The sequence below is a fragment of the Neofelis nebulosa genome, chromosome 3 (assembly GCF_028018385.1).
Source record: "Neofelis nebulosa isolate mNeoNeb1 chromosome 3, mNeoNeb1.pri, whole genome shotgun sequence".
Lineage (NCBI taxonomy): Eukaryota > Metazoa > Chordata > Mammalia > Carnivora > Felidae > Neofelis > Neofelis nebulosa.
This window is the reverse complement of record NC_080784.1, coordinates 75,332,685-75,353,516: the sequence shown is the minus strand read 5'-3', so window position 1 is coordinate 75,353,516 and position 20,832 is coordinate 75,332,685. Positions and strand designations below refer to the sequence as shown.

At 41.2% G+C, this 20,832-nt stretch overlaps 1 protein-coding gene across 2 annotated transcripts in view; it reads left to right on the top strand.

Annotated features, from left to right (window-relative positions):
* TMEM131L (transmembrane 131 like) overlaps nucleotides 1–20,832 on the top strand; it is a 171,753-nt gene that overhangs the window by 75,239 nt on the left and 75,682 nt on the right. For both annotated transcript variants that reach the window (XM_058721123.1, XM_058721122.1), the window contains exons 4-7: nucleotides 6,576–6,644; nucleotides 11,395–11,518; nucleotides 12,562–12,678; nucleotides 14,027–14,137. In XM_058721123.1, coding sequence (XP_058577106.1) covers nucleotides 6,576–6,644; nucleotides 11,395–11,518; nucleotides 12,562–12,678; nucleotides 14,027–14,137 — 421 coding nt within the window. The remainder of the gene's footprint in view (nucleotides 1–6,575; nucleotides 6,645–11,394; nucleotides 11,519–12,561; nucleotides 12,679–14,026; nucleotides 14,138–20,832) is intronic.

Below are 20,832 nucleotides of genomic sequence, written 5' to 3'. Positions count from 1 at the left end.
CATCTGGTAAGTGTTCAGTAAGTGTACTTGCTGTCGTTGCTACTTTGACCCACAGCTGAAGGGAAGGAGGGGACTTGAATCAGGTCGGAGTGACCGGAGTATGAGTATCTCCTATATGTAAGTGGAGGAGAAAGAGCAGGAGGGGATGCTGAGAATCCTGGAGAGGGCAGGATGGGTGAGGGCCTGAAACCAGCCCAGGTTCCATCCAGAAAGGGGCTTTCGGGCATTAATCTTTGAGAGAAGGAACACCTCATCCCTGGGTGGTATGAGCTGGGAGAACGTCTTTGCAACTTGAGGGATGGATTGGTGTGTAGGACTTTTGTCCTGGCCTTGGGAAGGCCTGGCCATTAACATGTAGGGCTGGTTTAAAGCGCCAAATATCCCCTTATCAGTGAGGGTGCCTTTGACCACTGCTAGGATTGCTCCAAGGACTTTTCTCTTCGGCCAAATGATACCCCCCACCCCCTCACTCATTGGGGATTCATTAGGGAAAAATACTGGTTTCTGCCTCCATCCTTAAGTGATTATCTGTCAGTAGTTACTTTGCCAGGAAGAATGACAGTTCTAACTTCAGTAGATGTGCTTATGTCTATCATATCTGCCACGGTAAACTCTTAGAAATATTTTTTAAGTTAAAAGGAGGAGCCAAAAGCAACTTGTGGTACTAAGATTATGATGTAGAATTTCATAACCCATGTAGTTATAGAACTTACTTCATAAATCACATGGTTCGGGCCATTTCACCAAAGGCCTGCGGCTGGGTTCCCTTGGATCACTGGAGTGGTTAGGGCAGTGCCCATGCTAACCGTGCAGGCCTTGCTCTGGAGTGGCCGGTCTAACTGTGGGCAGGCTTCAGGAAGGGCTGCCTTAGGCTGGAGCTTCTTCTATCTGCGTAGGGCTCGATCCCAGTTTTGCCGTATGATGGAAAGTACTAAATCCCACCGCCCCCCCCCCCCCCCAGGTGCCTGGGAATAGCAGCTGAGTCCTGAAAATACCTGGTGTGTGTGTGTGTGTGTGTGTGTGTGTGTGTGTGTGTGTGTGTGTGTGTGTGTTTTCTCAGAGTCCAAGGGGATTAACAGTGCACAAATCTCTACCTTTGTGGACTCTGTGGGTCTTTTACAGCAGTCCCAGCACTGAGCTCTGGTGCGCACTCACATTCTCCTGACTCTAAGGAGAACAGCCCAGTAAGTAGCTCATTAACGTAACATGTCTTTCCTTGAATACTTCAGAGTCTAGGCTATGGTATTATTTTGCTATGGTCTCCTTTGTTACCTTCCTTGAGGCAGAAGAGGGTCTGTGGACTGTGTGGGAAGCCAGTCCTCTTGTCCTTGTACTCATCCAGTGGCTAAAGCCTGGTCATGGCCATGCTCTGGAGGTATTAGAAGAGTTTGCATGTAAAAGACAGCCAGCTGGAGATGTTGGGGCTTTGAGAGGCAAATGGAAACCAGTGCATTTAGGAATGTGGAAAACCAGACAGTTCCATCTTCTCTGTAGGTGGCCACCATTGTTTCTCAAACCCTTGCTGGAAGGTGAAGTTATTTTTTACCTGTTCAGAAAGGACTATACCAGCCTCTGCAGGCCCTGTTCTGGAACTTTGCAGTGTCCTCCAGAGATTGGTCAAACCTTTAGGCTCCTTTAGGGGTAAGACCCAGTGCAGAGCCATGGTGCACGAGTCTTGTTTTCATGGCGTGTTGTGGTGAGCGTCTGGCTCGTGTACCATCCCAATGTCCTTGTCCTCCAGTAAGACTGTATTGCTGGCTGCCCTCCTGTCTGCTCCCTTCTGTCCTCACTGTTCAGGCTCACCTCCCTTGCCATATGCTTCACCAGTCAGAGACTCCGCCCCAACTTTCTAGTGTGTCTTCCTTACCTGAATGGTGTTTTCCAGATGCGGCCTGTGCTTTCCTTAGCCTTTGTGTCTTCCCTGCTGCTGTTCATTTTGCAAGTGGCCTCCCTTCAGTTTCCATTTGTGGTGACTGTTCCTTGAGGCCCCTGCCCCCTCCCACCCCCACCCCAAGCCTTTCCTGACTTTTTCAGAGCTTTCTGTCCCTCACTTTGAACTTTCTTGATCTATGAGTTTTGTTTGTTGGCATCTGAGCCTTGTCTGGCTTCCTGGATTGTAACCTTGAGGGGAGGGTCTTCCTAGAGCTGGTCACCTGCCCCGGCGCAGCTAGTCCTTACTGAATGGCCATGAGCCGTTGAGGCCTGGTCCACAGTCCTTGGGTCCTGTTGCTCCTTCCAGGGAGGTGGAGCATTGTGTTTGGAATGATGTATTTGGTTAGATAACATTTCTGAATGGCTTAAACAGTTGGTTATAGTTAATTCATTCCCTACTGAAGTCACTGGACTGAAATTTTTTAATGGGTGTGTCTGATATCAGCAAATAGATATAATTTTCCTAGGAAGAAGGAGTCGGGGCATCTGAATGCCCTTCTAAGGATTCCGGAGCCATGCAGTCTGGTCCAGCTCCTTCAGTTTGTCGAAGAGAAAACAGAAGCCTGGTGTCACATGGGAGCTCATATCATATCTGGGACCTGAACCAAGCTCTTCTAATTTCCAGAGAAATTTTCTTTTCTCTTATACCAGCCACTTTTTTTTAAAAAAACTGTTTCTTTGTTTTCTTCTTTCTTTTTTTTTCTTTTTTTCTTTTTTTAAATTTTTTTTAACATTTATTTATTTTTGAGACAGAGAGAGACAGAGCATGAACGGGGGAGGGTCAGAGAGAGAGGGAGACACAGAATCTGAAACAGGCTCCAGGCTCCGAGCCATCAGCACAGAGCCCGACACGGGGCCTGAACCCACGAACCGCGAGATCATGACCTGAGCCGAAGTCGGACACTCAACCAACTGAGCCACGCAGGCGCCCCCTGTTTCTTTGTTTTATATACAAAGAAAAAAGTTAGCTGAAGTTTCCAAAAAAGAGAAGATGATGAAAGAAAAAAAGTCAGGTAATCTTAGGTGATGATATTCTTTCCAAATAATATGTAGATTCCTCATCCACATGTCCTGCTGCTGAGGAAAGATTCAGCTCTTTGCGGCCGGTGGGTGTGTTTAGAAGGGCTAAGAGAGTGTGTGGGGTGGGGTCCATATAAACAAGAGCCCCTGCACCTCAGATTACTGTCACCTCTCGTTCTCCTCCTATGCCTCCCTCCTGTAATAGAAGAAAAATGGTTCCTCTTTTATCTTTCTCTTCTAATAAAGGGCTTTTCCTTATAATTACCTTCTTGGGGTGGGGGGGAGGTACACATTAGAAATATGTGGCATAATTTTCTAATTTTTTTTTTTTTTTTTAATTTTTTTTTTCAACGTTTTTAATTTATTTTTGGGACAGAGAGAGACAGAGCATGAACGGGGGAGGGGCAGAGAGAGAGGGAGACACAGAATCGGAAACAGGCTCCAGGCTCCGAGCCATCAGCCCAGAGCCTGACGCGGGGCTCGAACTCACAGACCGCGAGATCGTGACCTGGCTGAAGTCGGACGCTTAACCCACTGCGCCACCCAGGCGCCCCTCTAATTTGTTTTTACAAGATGTCTGAGTTTATTTTATGCCAGACAAAGGGAATTCCTAAGAGGGAAAGAGGCCAGGTGAATTGTGATGTAAAAGGAGCATCCTCAGTATTAAGGGCACACATGCGAAAAGGTTAATGCTGACTTTGAATGAAAGGAGCAAAGGGAAGGAATTTTGTCTTTTATTGCTGTAGCTCTTAAGGCTTAAGTTACTTTGATGTCATGGATTTGGAAGTGAAAACCTTGGCGTCTTTAAACACAGTATAATTTCTTAGCTACCACTGATATTTGAGAATACGTGTTGGTAGTTGGCTAATTTTTGGCAGTTTGTTGCTTTTCCCCCCTAAAGTTTTTTTAAAAACTTGTGCCTTATGTTTTTTTTTTAAATTAATTAATTGATTAATTAATTTTTGAGGTGGAGGGGAGGGACAGAGAGGAAGAGAGAATCCCATGCAGGTGCCACACTCAGCCCGATGCAGGGCTTGATCCCACAACCCTGAGATCAGGACCTGAGCTGAAATAAGAGTCTTGACGCTTAACTGACTGAGCCACCCAGGCCCCCTTCCCCCTAAAGTCTTTAACAAATACTTGAGGACATGTGCATGTGTATGAATACTCTCCAGGGCAGTGTCTACATCTAAAATGGTTTTATCTACGAGTACTAACTTTTTAACCTTAGACAGTGATGTTAAATCCCCTTGTAACTTGCTCTCCTTTCCAAATTGTAAAGTCGAGTGAGCTGAAACTGACCAAAGAGAAAAATGAATCTGTTCTGTGACTTTTAGGAAGAAATATTGACATGGTTTTACTTCTCCATTATGAGATTGAAATAGAGTTTTCTTCGAAGTTAGAGACAGTCTGTCTGTTTCTAGTTTTATTGCTGTAGGTTGGACCTTTCATATCTGATTTTTGTTGGGTGTGTAAAACTTCCTGATTGTGGGATTTAAAAATCTCTGTTATGATATGAGATGGTGCAGGTTTATATTTCATCTGTTCTATTCAGAGGTAATTACTGCTCCCCATTTGGGACTTTTAAATCCCCAGGTCAGCTCTGACTCAGGCTTAATTGGCTTCTCCATCTGTTCTCATTACTTTTCTTGTTAGATGACAGTCTTCCTCTTAGTAACATGATCTAATATTTATTGCACTTAACTATGTGCCAGGCACGAAGCAAAGGCATTATTATCTCATTTTAACCTCAGGATAACTATATGGTAGATACTGTTGTCATCTTCATTTTAAGATAGTAAGGCTAAGACTTTTGAGAAGTTGAGTGATTGACCCATTCAGGACTGGAGAGTAGTGGCTTTGGGCCCGGCATCCCAAGTTTGTCTGCACGCTAAAGCTCAAACCCTCACTCAACCGCTGGAGTGCCTTGGTTCCTTGGGTAGGTCTGGTGAACTTGGATAGGCCCGACTCCATACCAGCTTCATATTTCTGGCCTCGACAGATCTGCATGGGAATTCTGGCTCTGACTCTTAATAGCTATGTGATCTCAAGTGAGCTACTTAAATCCTTAAAACCTTGCCTTCGTGCAGAAGTTGGGTGTGAAATCTGATGATAAATCCACTTTTGGTACGCAGGAAGAGACTATCATTAATTGTTCTACTTATTACTTATACAGTACCCTGACTCTTCTAAGATAATTTTTGGCATGTGAAGTTGCCTGTTTTCCTTTTCTTCTGGAATGCTAAAACCTGGCCAGCTCGATCTGGAGCGGGGTGGCTGTGGTACATGTGATGTTGGCACTTCTTTGCATCCATCACCTCCTGGGGCTCTTGAAAACATTTCTGGAGGCAACTGGGTGTGTTAGTGGCCTTTTTGTACATCGTCATGGAGTTAGTCCTGTCCTAGGAGGCCAGTAAACAACATACCTCTTATCTGTTCAAGCTCAACGCAAGTAGAAAGGTGGGAATTGGGCAGGTGGAGACTGAGATGTCACTTTGATTTAGATAAGGACAGAAAAGTGGAGGGAGGAAGGAAAGATTGCAGCCAGGATCCTTCCTATGATATGAGGATTTTGGAAGGGGTTTTCTGGTTTCTGTATTGTTTGCACCTTCAAGAAAAATGGGAGATGGGCTTGCTGAAGGTCACAAAGCTTCTTTTTGCCAGCAGCTCTGAAATTCAGATGTCCACTCCTGGACCAATCTTGGGACCACGTTTGGTGCAGTGCTAGTTGGTGGGAGGAGACAGTGGAAAGATTGCATTTTAGAAAGCTTGCTGGAGTCTTTGAAAATAGCTATACTTGTTGCATTTAGGGGCTTCTCCAGTTCAATAGTTTTGGATTGCATGGCTTTTAAAATGTCACAAGCATTGATAGTTTTTTGGTGTATATAATATATCACACATAATACAAGTACATACACACATATTTTGTATTTTCTCTTTAAGTATGTTTATGTATATGTATATATATTTTTTTATGTTATTATGTTATACATATATTTTTATTTTACTCTGTTTTTTGGTATGTTAATTTGGTATGTGTCTTGATTCTAAAGAAAAATCATCATAACTGGTTAATAGCTGTTGAAGATGTGACCTGCCATGTGAGGTTTTATGTGATGATTGTTCTTAAAAATACGGACTTGGGGATGGTTTCAGCCTTCAGGGGCATCCCTGGCTCTGCTCCCATCCTTTCCCTGTTACAACTTTAGAGGCCAAATCTCCTTCCCTCTTCAACCCCTCATCCCCAGTCATCTTACATGTATGTCTTGATTTGGAGTTTATGAAAATAGTCGTATTATCTGAATTCATCCATAAATGAAACCTAAATTAAATGTATATTAAAAATTAATTGCTTCCTCATTTTTGTCGAATGCTTATAGAATCTGTACTTTTGATATGTTATACTAACCATAATCTAAAAGTATCTTAAATTTTTGCAAGTATAGAATTGTATTAGACTTCTAATAATTCAATTTTTACATTTAAGATCTAGTTCAGACTCATCAATAGGGGAGTAAAATTATATCTTGTGAGAGCCCTTGGCCTAAGTGTATACTCTTAACTCAGCATTCAAGTTTCAAAATGGCAACAAAAAATAATCTGTCTTGTCTTTTCTTTTTTAGCTTCTCAGACAAACTATTTAGTGGAAAGGGCTTACATTTTCAGCCATCAGTTCTAGATTTTGGAATTCAGTAAGTATCTTTTCTTTGTAATTTTTAATAACTTGTATTATTTGCATGTTTGCTTTCAGGATATTTTATATATATGTATGTATATATCTGTATGTATATATCTGTATGTATATATATATATGTATGTATATATATATATACTTAAAATATATTAATATATATAAAAAGTTGAATACATTTTAAGTATATTAATAATATAAGGGATGTTGATTCTGGGGCTTGTTAAAAGGAATATTTTTGTGAAAAGGAGAGTGTAAGATTGTTTTAGCTACTTCTTCAGTTATTAATAAATATACCTTATAATATTTTATAGTGATTAGAATTTGATAAGAAGTCAGTATTAACTCCTGGTTTTTCTATAGCAAATCAGGTTATTGTATAATGAAGACACTAAATATTGATGGTTTCTGAGTTCTTTTTTTTTCTTTTTTTTATTTGAAAGAGAGAGAGAGAGAGAGCATGCACAAGTGCAAATGGGAAGGAGCAGAGAGAAAGAGGGAGAGAGAGAGAATGAGAAAGAGAGAGAGAGAGAGAGAGAATCCCAAAGAGGCTCCATACTGTCATCACAGAGCCCGATGAGGGGCTCAAACTCACAAACCATGAGATCATGACCTGAGCTGAAGTTGGACGCTTAACCCACTGAGCCACCCAGGCGCCCCTAGATTCTTTTAATTAGATTCATCTGCTTATTTTTACTGCTTGTGATGCTGTGGGATTTACAATTGCATGTACAAACATTAGTTACCACAGTTAAGACTTTGGAAAGATGTTAAGTGGAGAAGAGCACACATGAGCTGAGTGCATTGTGTTAAGAACCGTTAAGATGAAGGGAATGTGATCTGAGTGTTGGTTGTGGGGCTAATCTGGGAACTTGGAGAAATAAAGAGCATGGTGACACTGTGCAGAAGGGACTTAAGGACTCTAGTTGGCTGTGACACTTAACAAGCGTTTGAAGTTTGAAACTTAAAATGTTAAACTCCCCGGATGCAGAATATTGCAGAACTGAATAGATGCAATTTCACGTGAGTGGAGTTTCAGGTATGGAAGTAAAAGAGTGTTTTAGGTGTCAAAGCTCTGCTTATTTCAGCAGCCTGGAACATCAGTTTTACGAAGAGCTTATTTGAGTTACAAGAGAAGTTATATGAATGAAATAGGCGTGGTGATAGGAGAGCATCTGGGGTGAGTTAGTGGTGGTCTCCTGGTGTGCCCTCCTTTATTCATCTGGATTTCCTTCTTTCCTTCTGATCATCAAAAGATTAGCCCTAAGGTGAAGGAAGAATGAACTTTAAATATAAAAGTTTCTTGTTGAGCTTTTAAAGGAGATTCTGTAAAGGAAGAAGAGAGAAAAGTGTGAGGGGAGCTTGCTGATTTTACAAGATTTGAGGTGTCTGCTTTTTGGTGTTTGAGTTTTTTACACCTTTACTGTTAGGTAAAGAAACGTTCAAAGCTGAATTTATAATAAAACCTCGTTGGTTGCAAATTCTGAGAGATCGCTTTTGTGAACAGTCTTTATCGTAAAAAGAAATTTCAGTGCAGGACCTACTTTTAAAAATATATATATTACAGATTGGTAGATGTAATAAGATGGATATAGTAAGTACAATTAGATCAGGATAACAACTCCAGTTCATAGTATGTTGGCTATCTATAATATGTTTACTCTTCGGTAAGATAAAAATCCTGTGATCAATGCACATGAATGTATAGATATATTAGCAACATATGTTAATTAGCTATATGCATCAGTTTCTGGTCCCCATAACTGGAAGCAGGTTGAAAAACAAATGTTTAAAATCTTTATACATTAAAAAAAATTTTTTTTGAGTTTACTTTGAGAGAGACAGAGCGAGTGGGGGAGGGGCAGAGAGAAAGGGGGAGAGAGAGAATCCCAAGCAGGTTCTGCTGTCAGCGCAGAGCCCGATGTGGGGCTCAAACTCACGAACTGCAAGATCATGACCTGAGCTGAAACCAAGAGTCAGATACTTAATCAAATGAGCCACCCAGGCACCCCCAAAAAGGTTACTACATTTTAGACTTGAATCATCTTTGGATGATACAGTTTTGTGTATGTAGTACTTTATAGTTCTCAAAGTACAATCATGTCTCTTGTCAGTTGAGTTTTATATCAATCCTAGAAGGATAGTGGACTAGTGGAGGTAGGTATTATCTGAGAGAGTGACACACACACATACAGAGAGGCACGCGCGTGTGTGTCTGTGTGAGATTTTCAAATATCTCTATACTTGAGCATGGACTACAGATGCTTATGTATTTCTTGCTAAGAAGTAATGTATTTTGCCCAAGGGCATTTTGCTAGAAGTAACAGAATAAATCTTAGAATTGTCTTCTCATTTCTAAGTCAGCACATACCATGCTATTTTTTTTAATAAGCGAGATCTAGGATATGATTAAGGGAATAAATTATTTTTGCTGAAGTTTTAAAAAAGCCTCAATAACAAACTGTAGTCAATTAGAACACTTCTAAAATTAGTCAAGTTTTACCTTACTTTTAACAAATGGTCTAATTTGTAGGCATTAGATTCAAACTTCAGCCCAAGTGTCCTCCTTCTGATTTCTTCACTGCCCTTGTTCAGCTTTTGCTATTGTTTATTTTGAAGTTGACCTTGGGCAAACCCCATCCCTTTTTCATAGCTTTGGTTTTCCTCTGGGTTGCAGAACCAGGAGAGTGTTATCCAGCTGCCTTCTGGCAGCTGCCTTCTGCCTACAATCCACTTTGTAGGATTTGTTGTTAAGGGTTAATATCCCACTGGTCCTGAGATTAAAAGTACTAATCATTCCTAAAAGATTTTAATCATTCTTTTGTAGTATTAAATTAAAGAGTACCTTCCAGTTGTCACTAGTGAAGGAAATTCTTATCCTCATAACGCTTTTAAAAATAGAATTAAAAAACATAGAATAAAAATAGCTCAGTGGTAACCAGGTCTGGGTCAGGTCTGGTGAGGTTTCTGGGGGAACACAGTCACTGGGCTCCCTAGAGTTGCAGTTTTGCAGTACGATTTTTTAATGTGTTTTCGTCTGGGAAACATTTGTATTTTTTTGAACTAAAAATCTTATATTCCAGTGATATGAATGGGAGATAAAGCTTTGAGGACAAGTATTAATAGCTTTGCTGATTGAATCGTATTATTTACCTAAAACCTAAAACCATGGAAGTCTTTATTTTTTTAATTTAATGGAAGGAAAAGACAAATGTGAGCCCCATCCTCCCCAAGCAGGACTCCCTGAGGTGACCTTTTGTGCTCATGGTAGTCTAAAATATTTTTAGTTGTATTAGCTACAAACACTAAAAAAAATCAAGGTTTTGATCACACTGATGTATATTTTATTTATCACTGGGTGTAAAGAACCCGTTTTTGAAAATAACACATTGGCTGTATTAAACCTTCAGTTAAGACTTGTGATTAAAAGTAGTGGGGGCGTTGGCGCTTGGCTTGGCTGACTCAGTCTGTAGAGCATGCGACTCTTGATCTTGGGGTCGTGAGTTCAAGCCCCATGTTGGGTGTAGAGATCACTTAAAAATAAAATCTTGAAAAAAAGGAGGAGGAAAGCTGGAAGAAGAATGTGAGAGATTTGATGGCGGTGATATAATAGTTTGGAAATCCCACTGTTACACGTAAGACAGACAGCACGCACTTAATTTTCCTTAAAACACACAATTCTTAGTATCAGAGAAGTCAGAATAAAATCAGAGAAACGCAGGCATAAGGTAGATGAATTTTTGCTGAACTTAAAATAGTTTTATTTCTAGGCCATATTTAGGAGAGCGGTATATTTGGGTCTCTGCTACTGAGGGCATTAAAACTGGAGAAATGGCTTCAGTGAAACTTTCACTGCCTCTCTGTTTATGACAATGTGAGTTAAGTGGAATGAATTTGGTATTGGGCAGTAGGAATCAGAGGTAAATGATTCCAGGGAACATGGCAGTAGGTTGGCCAGAGAGTGCTCTCTGTTCCCTTGCAGTTCCTTTGCTAGCCTTGTGGATAGAAAGCAGAGGAAAGAAAGAATTAACATGGGCGTCCTTCTCAGGGTGTTTGCTGGAAAGCAGACATTCTTACCTTAGTGCACAAGTGTTTTCGAGCCGTGTGGAAAACTTTTGTTTGTGCCCGTTTGTGGAGGGAGGAGCCAAAGCTTTCATCAGGGTTTTCTACAAGACTCATGATTTGAATGGATAAGAGCAAGTGCTAGAAAGTGCTGCTGAATTTTCATTTTTCTCAGAAGAATGGTCTTTAGCAACAATTAAGTTTTCCTTTCATAAGGCTTGATAAAGTCCCTTTGTGAGTTGAAATCCATTCCCCTGGAAAGCCTCTTTAAACTTATTACTCAGAGAAGAAACCCTAAAAAAACTGGGTTTTTCTGAGTACAGTTTCTTACCTAAACATATTTTCATTTGAATCAGAGCGAGTACCTATTTCCTACTCTGAGTATTTGCAAGCATTTAATGGCCCATGTGTGTTGAATTCTTCTAACACAAAAGTCAGTGAGGCGTTACCATTGGTTGGCATTAAATGTGTCTTGTAAAAGACAGGATTCTTTAAAAAGTTTTTGTGGATTGAATGTTTTAGTAATAACATGATGTAATAATTGTTGCTTTTAACTTTAATGAACATCAACAGCTTTCTGGGATTAAAGTATATATACAATGTGTGTGGGTGGAGGGATGGGTGGATGGATAGCTATATTTAGAACCACATAATACATTGGGTTTTTTTTCTCCTTGTTCCCCTCCTAGGTTCCTGGGTCACCCTGCAGCAAAGATTCTCTATGCTTATAACCCTAGTAGGGATAGTGAGGTCGTGGTGAATTCAGTGTTTACAGCTGCTAGACATTTTCATGTGCCTCCTGTTCATTGCAGGGTAAGTGTTGATGTACTCTTGGAAACTATGCTGTGGCAGGCTGCCAGATTTTCTTGCTTTCTTTGGCCTGAAGTTTTTACTTTCTGCTCCCTGTCTCCCCCTTTTCTGCTACCCAAACTCTTCCCTTCTGTGTGTTTGCTTTAGCATTTATTTTTTCAGTTGTTCATAATTTTGGTGGCTCTTGGTATCTACATGGAAAAAAAACATGGAAAAAAAAGTTTAGAGTCTAAACAAAGTATAATGTTTGTGTATTTAATAGGACTTTTTCCATGGTTAAAGAAATATAGTATTACGTGTCTTGAAATGACTACAAATGCTGAAGCATTTAGTAATTAATACAAGTTTTATAGTCATGGTCTCTTTGCCTGGCACACTGACTAGAATTGGACTCCTTCTAAGTGTAGGAGTAGGAGGCAGTGAATGGCTCCTTCTAAAGTTAATTCGCACCGTAACAGAGAGCTCCAGACCCTGGTCTTCTAGTAGTTTAGATTTCAGTGGTCTTTGAAGATCCCAATCACTGGTGGGTTTTATTTATTTGTTTATTTAGTGTACTGATGTCTACCTGATACACTTTTTTTCTTTTAAATATAAGACCAAGGAAATGGTGTAAGAGGAAGTCCACTATTCTGTTTATGATTGTCCAGATAAATGCAGCTCCTGATTTTTATTAGGTATTGCCAGGTTTGTACATCGGTGGCTCCTTCTACTTAAGTAAGGTTAGAACTGTGTTCGATAAAGGCCGTTGAACGCACGTGGGTGCAGAAGAGGAGGGAAAAGGAAGGATGTGAGGGCACAGGGTTCCCAATCCAAAGTGAAAGCACTCAGCAGCTGCCTTGCTGTAAGTCTGTGGTATGTCCTTTGATACCTTCTTAGATTGTTGGATTTTGTTCCATTTGGGGGATTCCTAAGGATTCATGATACTTCTGAATCAAGGGTACAGATATGCAGACATCTGTTAACAGAAATTGTCAAAAAGAAAGTCTCTGAAAGACATCTTTTAAAGAGGGCCATTCCCAATGGCTAATTTGGTACGTTTCTTTCAGGTAATTCCAGCAATGGGGAAAACGTCCTTCAGAATTATTTTCTTACCTACTGAAGAAGGAAGCATTGAAAGTTCTTTATTTATTAATACCTCCTCGTATGGAGTCCTTCCCTATCATGTAAGTAAGTTTTTCCCTCTTGTCCCATGATTTTGTTGTTGATTTAACAAAGGGGTTTGGATGTTTTGTAAGACTTTTGGAAATGTTGCCACCTGACTTATGTTATTAGAATATAAGATCGTTAGTGATGTTAAACTCACCAGCTTTCACCCTTCTTCTGCATCTCATGCCACACACATGGGACTGTCTTCAGCTCAGAGTACAGAGCTGTAACTCTCACCATGAATCTCTGAAGGACATTGGAACAAAACACAGAAGTCTACCGTATTCTATTTCTGTTATAAAATAGAGTGTACTTTCAGAACTCTCTGCCCTCACCTCATGAGCAGTCCAGAGGGAGGAGCTATAAAGGCAGTCTCTACTGATTTTGCCTTCGTCCCTGCTAGGCTCGGGAATATTTCTGATCAGGAGACAAGGATTGCATGTTTGGGGGCCAGTTCTCAGGGAGCTTACTATTGATATCAAGGCACCAGGGATGGAGAGTGAAGAATCTTTTTGTCGTTGTTCACAAAAGTAGTTAGGAATCTTTATCTTAAGTGGTATCTGTGACTTATTTAATACGACGTAGCATCAAGCCAAGATCTATCATTTTCGTTATTATTTATTATTGGATTCCATTTAACACTTGTTTCCCTAATGGAAAAGTTGTCTATATCTGAAAAGCTTTGCTACAATGAGGAACATTGAGCTTAAATGTGGCAACTTTTGTTACTTTCTTTCATAGACGGTGATAAATACAGTCTTTAAATTTTTTTTTTTTTTTAATGTTTATTTATTTTTGAGACAGAGAGAGACAGAGCATGAATGGGGGAGGGGCAGAGAGAGAGGGAGACGCAGAATCTGAAGCAGGTTCCAGGCTCTAAGCTGTCAGCACAGAGCCTGACGCGGGGCTTGAACTCACGGACCGTGAGATCATGACCTGAGCTGAAGTCAGACACTTAACCGACTGAGCCACCCAGGTGCCCCAAGGATTAATACAGTCTTTAAACAATTTATTTATTTATTTATTTTTGAGAGAGAGAGAGAGAGAGAGAGCGAGAGCGAGCGAGCGCGCACAAGCAGGGGGGTGGGGTGGAGAGAGAGAGACACAGAGTCTGAAGCAAGCGTCAGGCTCTGAGCTGTCAGCACAGAGCCCAAGGCAGGGTTTGAACTCACGAACCGTGAGATCATGACCTGTGCTGAAGTCGGGCGCTTAACCAACTGAGCCACCTGGGTGCCCCTGGATTAATAATACCGTGTTAAAGGTCAAGGTGGTGAATACAGATTGCCTTTGGAAAGGTATTTTAACATTACGGCAAATATGTTTCAAAACAAATAGAGGAGTAATGAACTTCTTTTTTTTCTGAAGGTATCTGGAATTGGCACTCGAAGAATCTCTACAGAAGGGTCTGCAAAACAGCTACCAAATGCTTATTTTCTGCTCCCACAGGTTCAGAGCATTCAGCTTTCACAAACCCAGGTAATTTTAATGGTGGATTTATTTTGAATTCTAGCAAATGCCAAACTTTGTAGTCTTCTAAAGTTATGTATCTTTTACAGCCCTTTTTATATAGGATTGCTAGAGATGTTAAACTCACCAGCTTTTAGAATTGGGATTTTACTATTTTCCGCTTTTTGAAAAAATCCTGATGTGTCAGTGGAATCCATGTTCTTCTTTTGAAAGGCTGTATAGTCCATAGTGTTGCTTTGTCATAGTTGGCTTTATCTTGTTTTTGATCATTTGAAGTGTTTCCAGTTTTTCGTTATTACTACCATTAGTCCATGTACATGTTTTATAAGTTTTTTTATTTCCTTTTTGGATTACCCGTCTCCTCAGGATATATTTTGTAAAGAGAGTGTCTGTAGTTCAAGACCATGAACCATTTTATAGAGCTTGTTAAATATTGCCAGGTTGCTTTTCAAGAAGACAGACTGCTATGGTCACTAGTAATGATATTTTTTCAGGAATGTCTTACCCTCTTCCCCTCTCCCTACTCCTAGCCTTTCTTGAGTGTGGCTCAGTGGAAAGAAATGTTTTTGATGTTTTAGAATGTATATCCAGATGACCCTTGAGCAGTGCAGAGGCTATGAGTATCAACCCTCAATGCAGTTCAAATCTGTGTATAACTTTTGGCTCCCCAGAAACTTAACTGCTGGCAGCCTGCTGTTAACTGGAAGCCCTGCAGATAACATAAATAGTTGATTAACACGTATTCTGTGTTGTATGTATTATATACTGTATTCTTACAATAAAGTAAGCTAGGAAAAATGTTACTAAGAAAATCATAAGGAAGAGAAATACATTTTACAGTACCGTTCTCTATTTATTGAAGAAATTTGCATATCAGTGGACCTGCACAGTTCAACCCATGGTATTCAAGGGTCAGCTGTAATGATACCTTAATGTTGTTTTAATATGCATTTCATTTATAGTGTATAAGTTTGACCACTTTTCCCCTTTGACTTATTTCCTTGTAACTATGGCTAACTTTTGAAATTGAGAAAATTCCTTTTTTTATATATATGTTTGTTTTTTTGAGAGAGAGAGAGAGAGAGAGAGAGAGAGACAGAGCATGAGCAGGGGAAGGGCAGAGAGAGAGGGAGACACAGAATACGAAGCCGGCTCTAGGCTCTGAGCTGTCAGCACAGAGCCCAACGTGGGGCTCAAACTCATGAACCATGAGATAGTGACCTGAGCCGAAGTCAGACGCTTAACCCACTGAGCCACCCAGGCGCTCCAAGAAAAGTCTTGAACCAGTGTATCACCTTACTGACCCTTTCTTTCTGATTAGTGAATAAAGAATATTGCTTAGAACTTTGTGTCAGTCCCAGTAGTGCCTGGGGCTTTCCTTCATTCAGTAGTCTTCCTCTGCTGTGGGCAGGCACTGGTTTAGTATTTCCATCTTCCTGGAGCTTACATTCCAGTGGGAAGACAAATAAAACTAATTTACCTGTAATGTAATGTCTGGGAGATTTGTCATCACTTAGATAATTCTTGGGAATTTTTGGTATTATTTTTACTTTGATAAAACTGAATAGCCCTTCCTCCCAGGATTTTAAGGAAGATTTCTTTTAGTTTGTACATTTGGATTTGGTTTAAATCCTAAGACCAATGGGGATGTATTGAACTTTTTTTTTTTTTAAGTTTATTTCTTTCCAGAGAGAGAGAGAGAGCAAACAGGGGAAGAGAGAGAGAGAGAGAGAGAGAGAGAGAGAGAGAATATCCCAAGCAGGCAGTGCAGAGCCCGATGTAGGGCTTGAACTCTTGCATGGTGAGATCATGACCTGAGCCGAAAATGAGTCTGACTGTAACCAACTGAGCCACTCAAGTGCCCTTGTATTGAACGGTTTTTAGCATAAAAATGATCTGAACTGACTTGCATTTTTGTAAGGGGTTGAAAGGGCTGGGGTAAGTGTAACTTGCATATGCTGATAGCATGGGTTTTTCCTGCTGAACGTTTTTAGCCTTATCTCAGGGCCGTCCTTCAGCAAAGGGGGTGGCTGAGAATGGCCAGGTTTCTCTGGTTACTGAGACTGGAAGCTTTGAATGCCAGATGCTGTATTAGTGGTGATAAAAGTATTGAAACAGAGACAGGTGTTCAGATATCTTAGTAGGGGTTAATTTAAGTATACAGAGAATTAAGGGAAAGAGGCAGTGACCATGCAGGCCTCTCTATGAGGCCTGTGAGAGACCTTGCTGTGAGGAGAGCTTGCACGTTATATGCATTGTACCTGGCAGATCTTATCTGCTGACCATGATGCCTGCTGCCTGTTTTCCTGCATCCAGGCTGTCATCATCTCTTTCCCAGGCTACTCCAGTGGCCCCTTAACGGATCTGCCAGCATCTAGTCTGGCCCTTTCAAAAGTCTCTTTTCCTAAAATGCAAGTTGGACCACACTAGTCATCTGCTTAACACCTTTCAGTGTATTCCTGCAGGTCTCAGGACTTAAACCAGGTTCTTAGTGTGGCTCTAAGGCCTTGCATGGTCTGGCTGCTGTTTCTCTACCGTCATGTGGTCTTCCACTGCTTGCTTCCTCTGCTTGCTCACCCTTGCCGTTTTCACTCCTCCACACGTCCTTTGTGCCTGCAGTTTCCTCAGATTCCCCCGCCCCAACTGTCCTCTGGAGTAGCCCCGATTTCATCCTTTCTGTTTCAGCTCAAGCTCCACTTCTTCAGAGAGTCTTGCCATCTCTCCCCATCCTAGTTCAGGTCCCTGGATGGACTGTCGTAGAACTGTGTTCTTCCCACTTAGAACGCTTATCCCCATTACTCAGCCACCCTTTCCTTCCCTCTGTGAAACTGCAGCCCCATGGAAGCAGAGACTGTCTGCTGTTGCTCTCCACAGGGTCCCCTACACCTAGCCCAGGGCCTCCGGCAGAGGCGCTCAGTGAACACTGGTCAGATGAAGTTCTGGCTGGAGGGATGTCTGTAGTTCTCCCATGGGAGCAGTTTCAGGGGTTCTTTGTTCTGGTTTTTTTTTTGCATTTTAATTTATTTTTTAACAGCTTTATTGAGCTATAACTCACATACCACAGACTTGATCCATTCGGCAGTTTTTAGTATATTCAAGAATTGTGCAGCCACCCCCATAGTCTAATTTTAGAACATTTCCACGGCTGCAGTTCCTGGCAACCACCCCTAAGTTTTCTGTCTCTATAGATTTGTCTCTTCTGGATGTTTCATATAAATGAAATGTGTGATCTTTCATGATTGGCTTCTTTCACTTAATGTTTTTAAGCTTCATTCATGTCATAGCGCATATCAGTCTTTTATTCTTTTTTATTACCCTATACTAGTGAACCATTGTATGGACGTACCATACTTTGTTTCATCATTTACCAATTGGCAGGAATTTGATTTGTTTCCACTTTTTGGCTATTATCAAAACTTGCAGTGAACATTTTCGTACAAGTTCATGTGGACATATGTTTACTGTTCTCTTGGGTGTGTACATAGGAGTGGACTTTTGTGGTCATATGGTAATTATATGTTTAACATTTTGAGTAACTGTCAAAAAGTGGTTGTATCATTTTACAGTCTCACCAGCAATATATGAGGATTCCAGTTTTTCCACAGCTTTACCAAAATTTATTTTATGTTTTTTGGTTTTTTAAGAACATCCTAGTGGATGTGAAGTCATAGCTTAGGTGTTTGGTTTGCATTTTCCTGATGACTAATGATGTTGAGCATCTTTTCAATGTGCTTATTGGTCACTTGTATATCTTTTTTGGAGAGATGTCTATTCAAGTCTTTTGCCCACTTTAAAATTGGATTATTTGTTTTGTCCTTGTTGAGATGTAAATGTTCTTTATATATTCTAGATACTAGGCCTTTATCAAGTACATGATTTGCAAATACTTCTCTCATTCTGTGTTGGTTTTTTCATTTTCTTGATGGTGTTGTTTAAAGTACAAAAGTGTTCGGTTTTGATGAACTTCAGTTTTGCCTGTTTTTTCCTTTGTAACTTATCCTTTTAGTGTCCTATCTAAAAAGGTCCACAGTTACCAAGATTTACCTCTTTATTTTCTTCAAAGAGTTTTATAGTTTATCTCTTACATTTAGGTCTATGATGCATTTTGACATTTTAGTGTATAGTGTGAGCTAGGGATCCTAATTCATTCTTCTGTGTGTGGGTATCTAGTAGTCCCGTTTTTAAAAGATGTTCATTTACTTATTTTGAGAGAGAGAGAAAGCAGGGAGAAGCAGAGAGAGAGGGAGAGAGAATCCCAAGCAGGCTTTGCACTGTCAGCACAGAGCCCAGTGCGGAGCTCGAACTCCCAAACCACGAGATCATGACCTGAGCCAAAACTGAGAGTCAGATACTTAACCAACTGAACCACCCAGGCGCCCCTGACTATAATATTTTTGCATTTAAACCTCATACATATATGTGTTTGTGTTGTGTTTAAGTGGCCATAATTGCCAGCTATGCTTTCTCAGAAAGAAATGTCTTCATTTTGCTCTTCTGTTTTTCCTTTTTTCTGTTTTTTGGTCAAGAACCCATCATCTGAGGTGAGTGTTGAGTTCAGCTTCCCTCAAAACGGGATAGAGGGTTTGGGAGGTACTCTGGTTCAGTTGGGAGCTGGAAGGTGGGTCTGCTAGAATGCTAGAGAGTGAGAAGGTTTGGGCAGAAATTAAGATATTGTCAGCTTTGCTTTCACTTGCTTCCTTAGCTCCATCTCATGGGATAAACGAGGGTGCCAATAATCATTGTTATGTTATCTCATTTTTTTTGCACTTTGGGCTCATTTTGGTCCGTTTTATTTGTGTCTTTACCCATTGGTATCTGACTTTTGCATTTTTCCTGCTCAGTTGAATCGGATTGAATGGCTCCCTTTCTTCTGCTGGAAACAAGAGTGTGTGTGTGATTTCTTTTCTATCTAGATTTTTGGTGATGTGTTGTAACAGCCACTAGGTTCGGTGGGGAGGAGGGTATACCTTTCGCCTCTCTGCTGCCCATGTGTGTCTGCTTTTTTCTTTTTCAACCTTTTCATCTGGCCCTTCTTTTTCATTTGTTTGGCCCTTTATGAAGCGAGGGCTCCTAGCAGATGAGAGGTCACTGTTGCAGTGGGTCTGAGTAAAAGTCTGAGGTTCCTCTGCTTTTGTTGTAGTCTTGTCATTATTTGACCCCCGGGTTATTGTCCCAGTCATTCTCCGCTCCATGTGTCACACTGCTGCTCTCATGTCCTCCCGGACAAAGCTGTTCAGTGCTTCCCTGGTCTCTGTACTAGCTGGGCCCCTGTTGGTTTCAGCATAAAGCCCGAGCCCCGGAGCTTGCCATATGAGGCCCTCGACACCTGCTCCAGCCTCCTCTCCAGCCTCAGACGCCCTGCCCTTCTCTTCTCCACTCCGCCCTCCAAAACCGCTCGCTGCTGAAACGGGCCATCCCTTTTTACATACTGCCTTTCCTTCATAGGCTTTCACCCCCTTCTAACCCTCATTGTCCTTCTCGCTCCCTCCTCTGAGACCCGGTTCAGGTATCAGCTCCTCCGCAGCCTCCCCAGGGCCCTGGGCAAGTCTGTGTTCCAGTCCCCCTGGCATGTGGTTCAGACCCCTGCTTGAACGTTTGGTGTCATCCTGTGTCGTCCTCCATGAGGCTCTCTTCCATGGGCCTGTTTCTTTTTCATTTTTATAATCTCAACATCAGCTTAGTGTTTAGTACATTGAGGGCCCCCACAGTTTTTATTTTATTTTTAAAAAAAAATTTTTTTTCAACGTTTTTTATTTATTTTTGGGACAGAGAGAGACAGAGCATGAACGGGGGAGGGGCAGAGAGAGAGGGAGACACAGAATCGGAAACAGGCTCCAGGCTCCGAGCCATCAGCCCAGAGCCCGACGCGGGGCTCGAACTCACAGACCGCGAGATCGTGACCCGGCTGAAGTCGGACGCTTAACCGACTGCACCACCCAGGCGCCCCCCCCCCCACAGTTTTTAATAGATAGGTGAGTCAGTGGGCATCTGAGTTGAGATCCCCAAATAGCGTATCTACCTGTTGTAACATGTAAGATTTGCATAACTTCCCCTTTTCACCACATCAGCCACTTTGACCTTCACCAGATTTACTACTAGGGTAGGTGGTAATATCCTTATTTTAGAAACTGTAGGATGGACGTAGAGTTTAAGTTACCTGGTGGAGGCCGAGAGCCGAGCTGGGATGGGCAGTGCCAGCGCGCTCTGCCGAGGGATTTGCGCCACATATAGTTCAGTGTCGTGATGACTTCCACATCTGTGGACTTAGTAACTCAGGTTCCATGAGAGATACATGGCAAATAAAATGTGGGGTTTGGCTACATTTTTATAATGGCAGAAGAACAATGGGGACAGCTTACAGGCTCGACAGTAGAAAGAGGATTTGATGAATGTGATTGTATCAACATGGTAGACTGTTAAGTAGTTCTTCCAAGTTATAATTCTGATGCTTTGTCTGACAAGGGAATAGTAGAATATAAGCTAGGTTATACTTGGTGAGTGTAACTATAAAATACGTGGTGGGATAGAATACATAAATACAGTTGTGCTAGGCTTGTGAAAAAGTGAGAGTTTTTACCTTTTAATGTTTTTTTACAGTGCTATTTTGGTTCCAGACTGTTGAGATTTGAGGAGTGTTTCAGCGGTTTATTTGGGCAAAACAATGTTAGAAATTGGCATCATCTCAGGATCTGGCATAGAGGCTC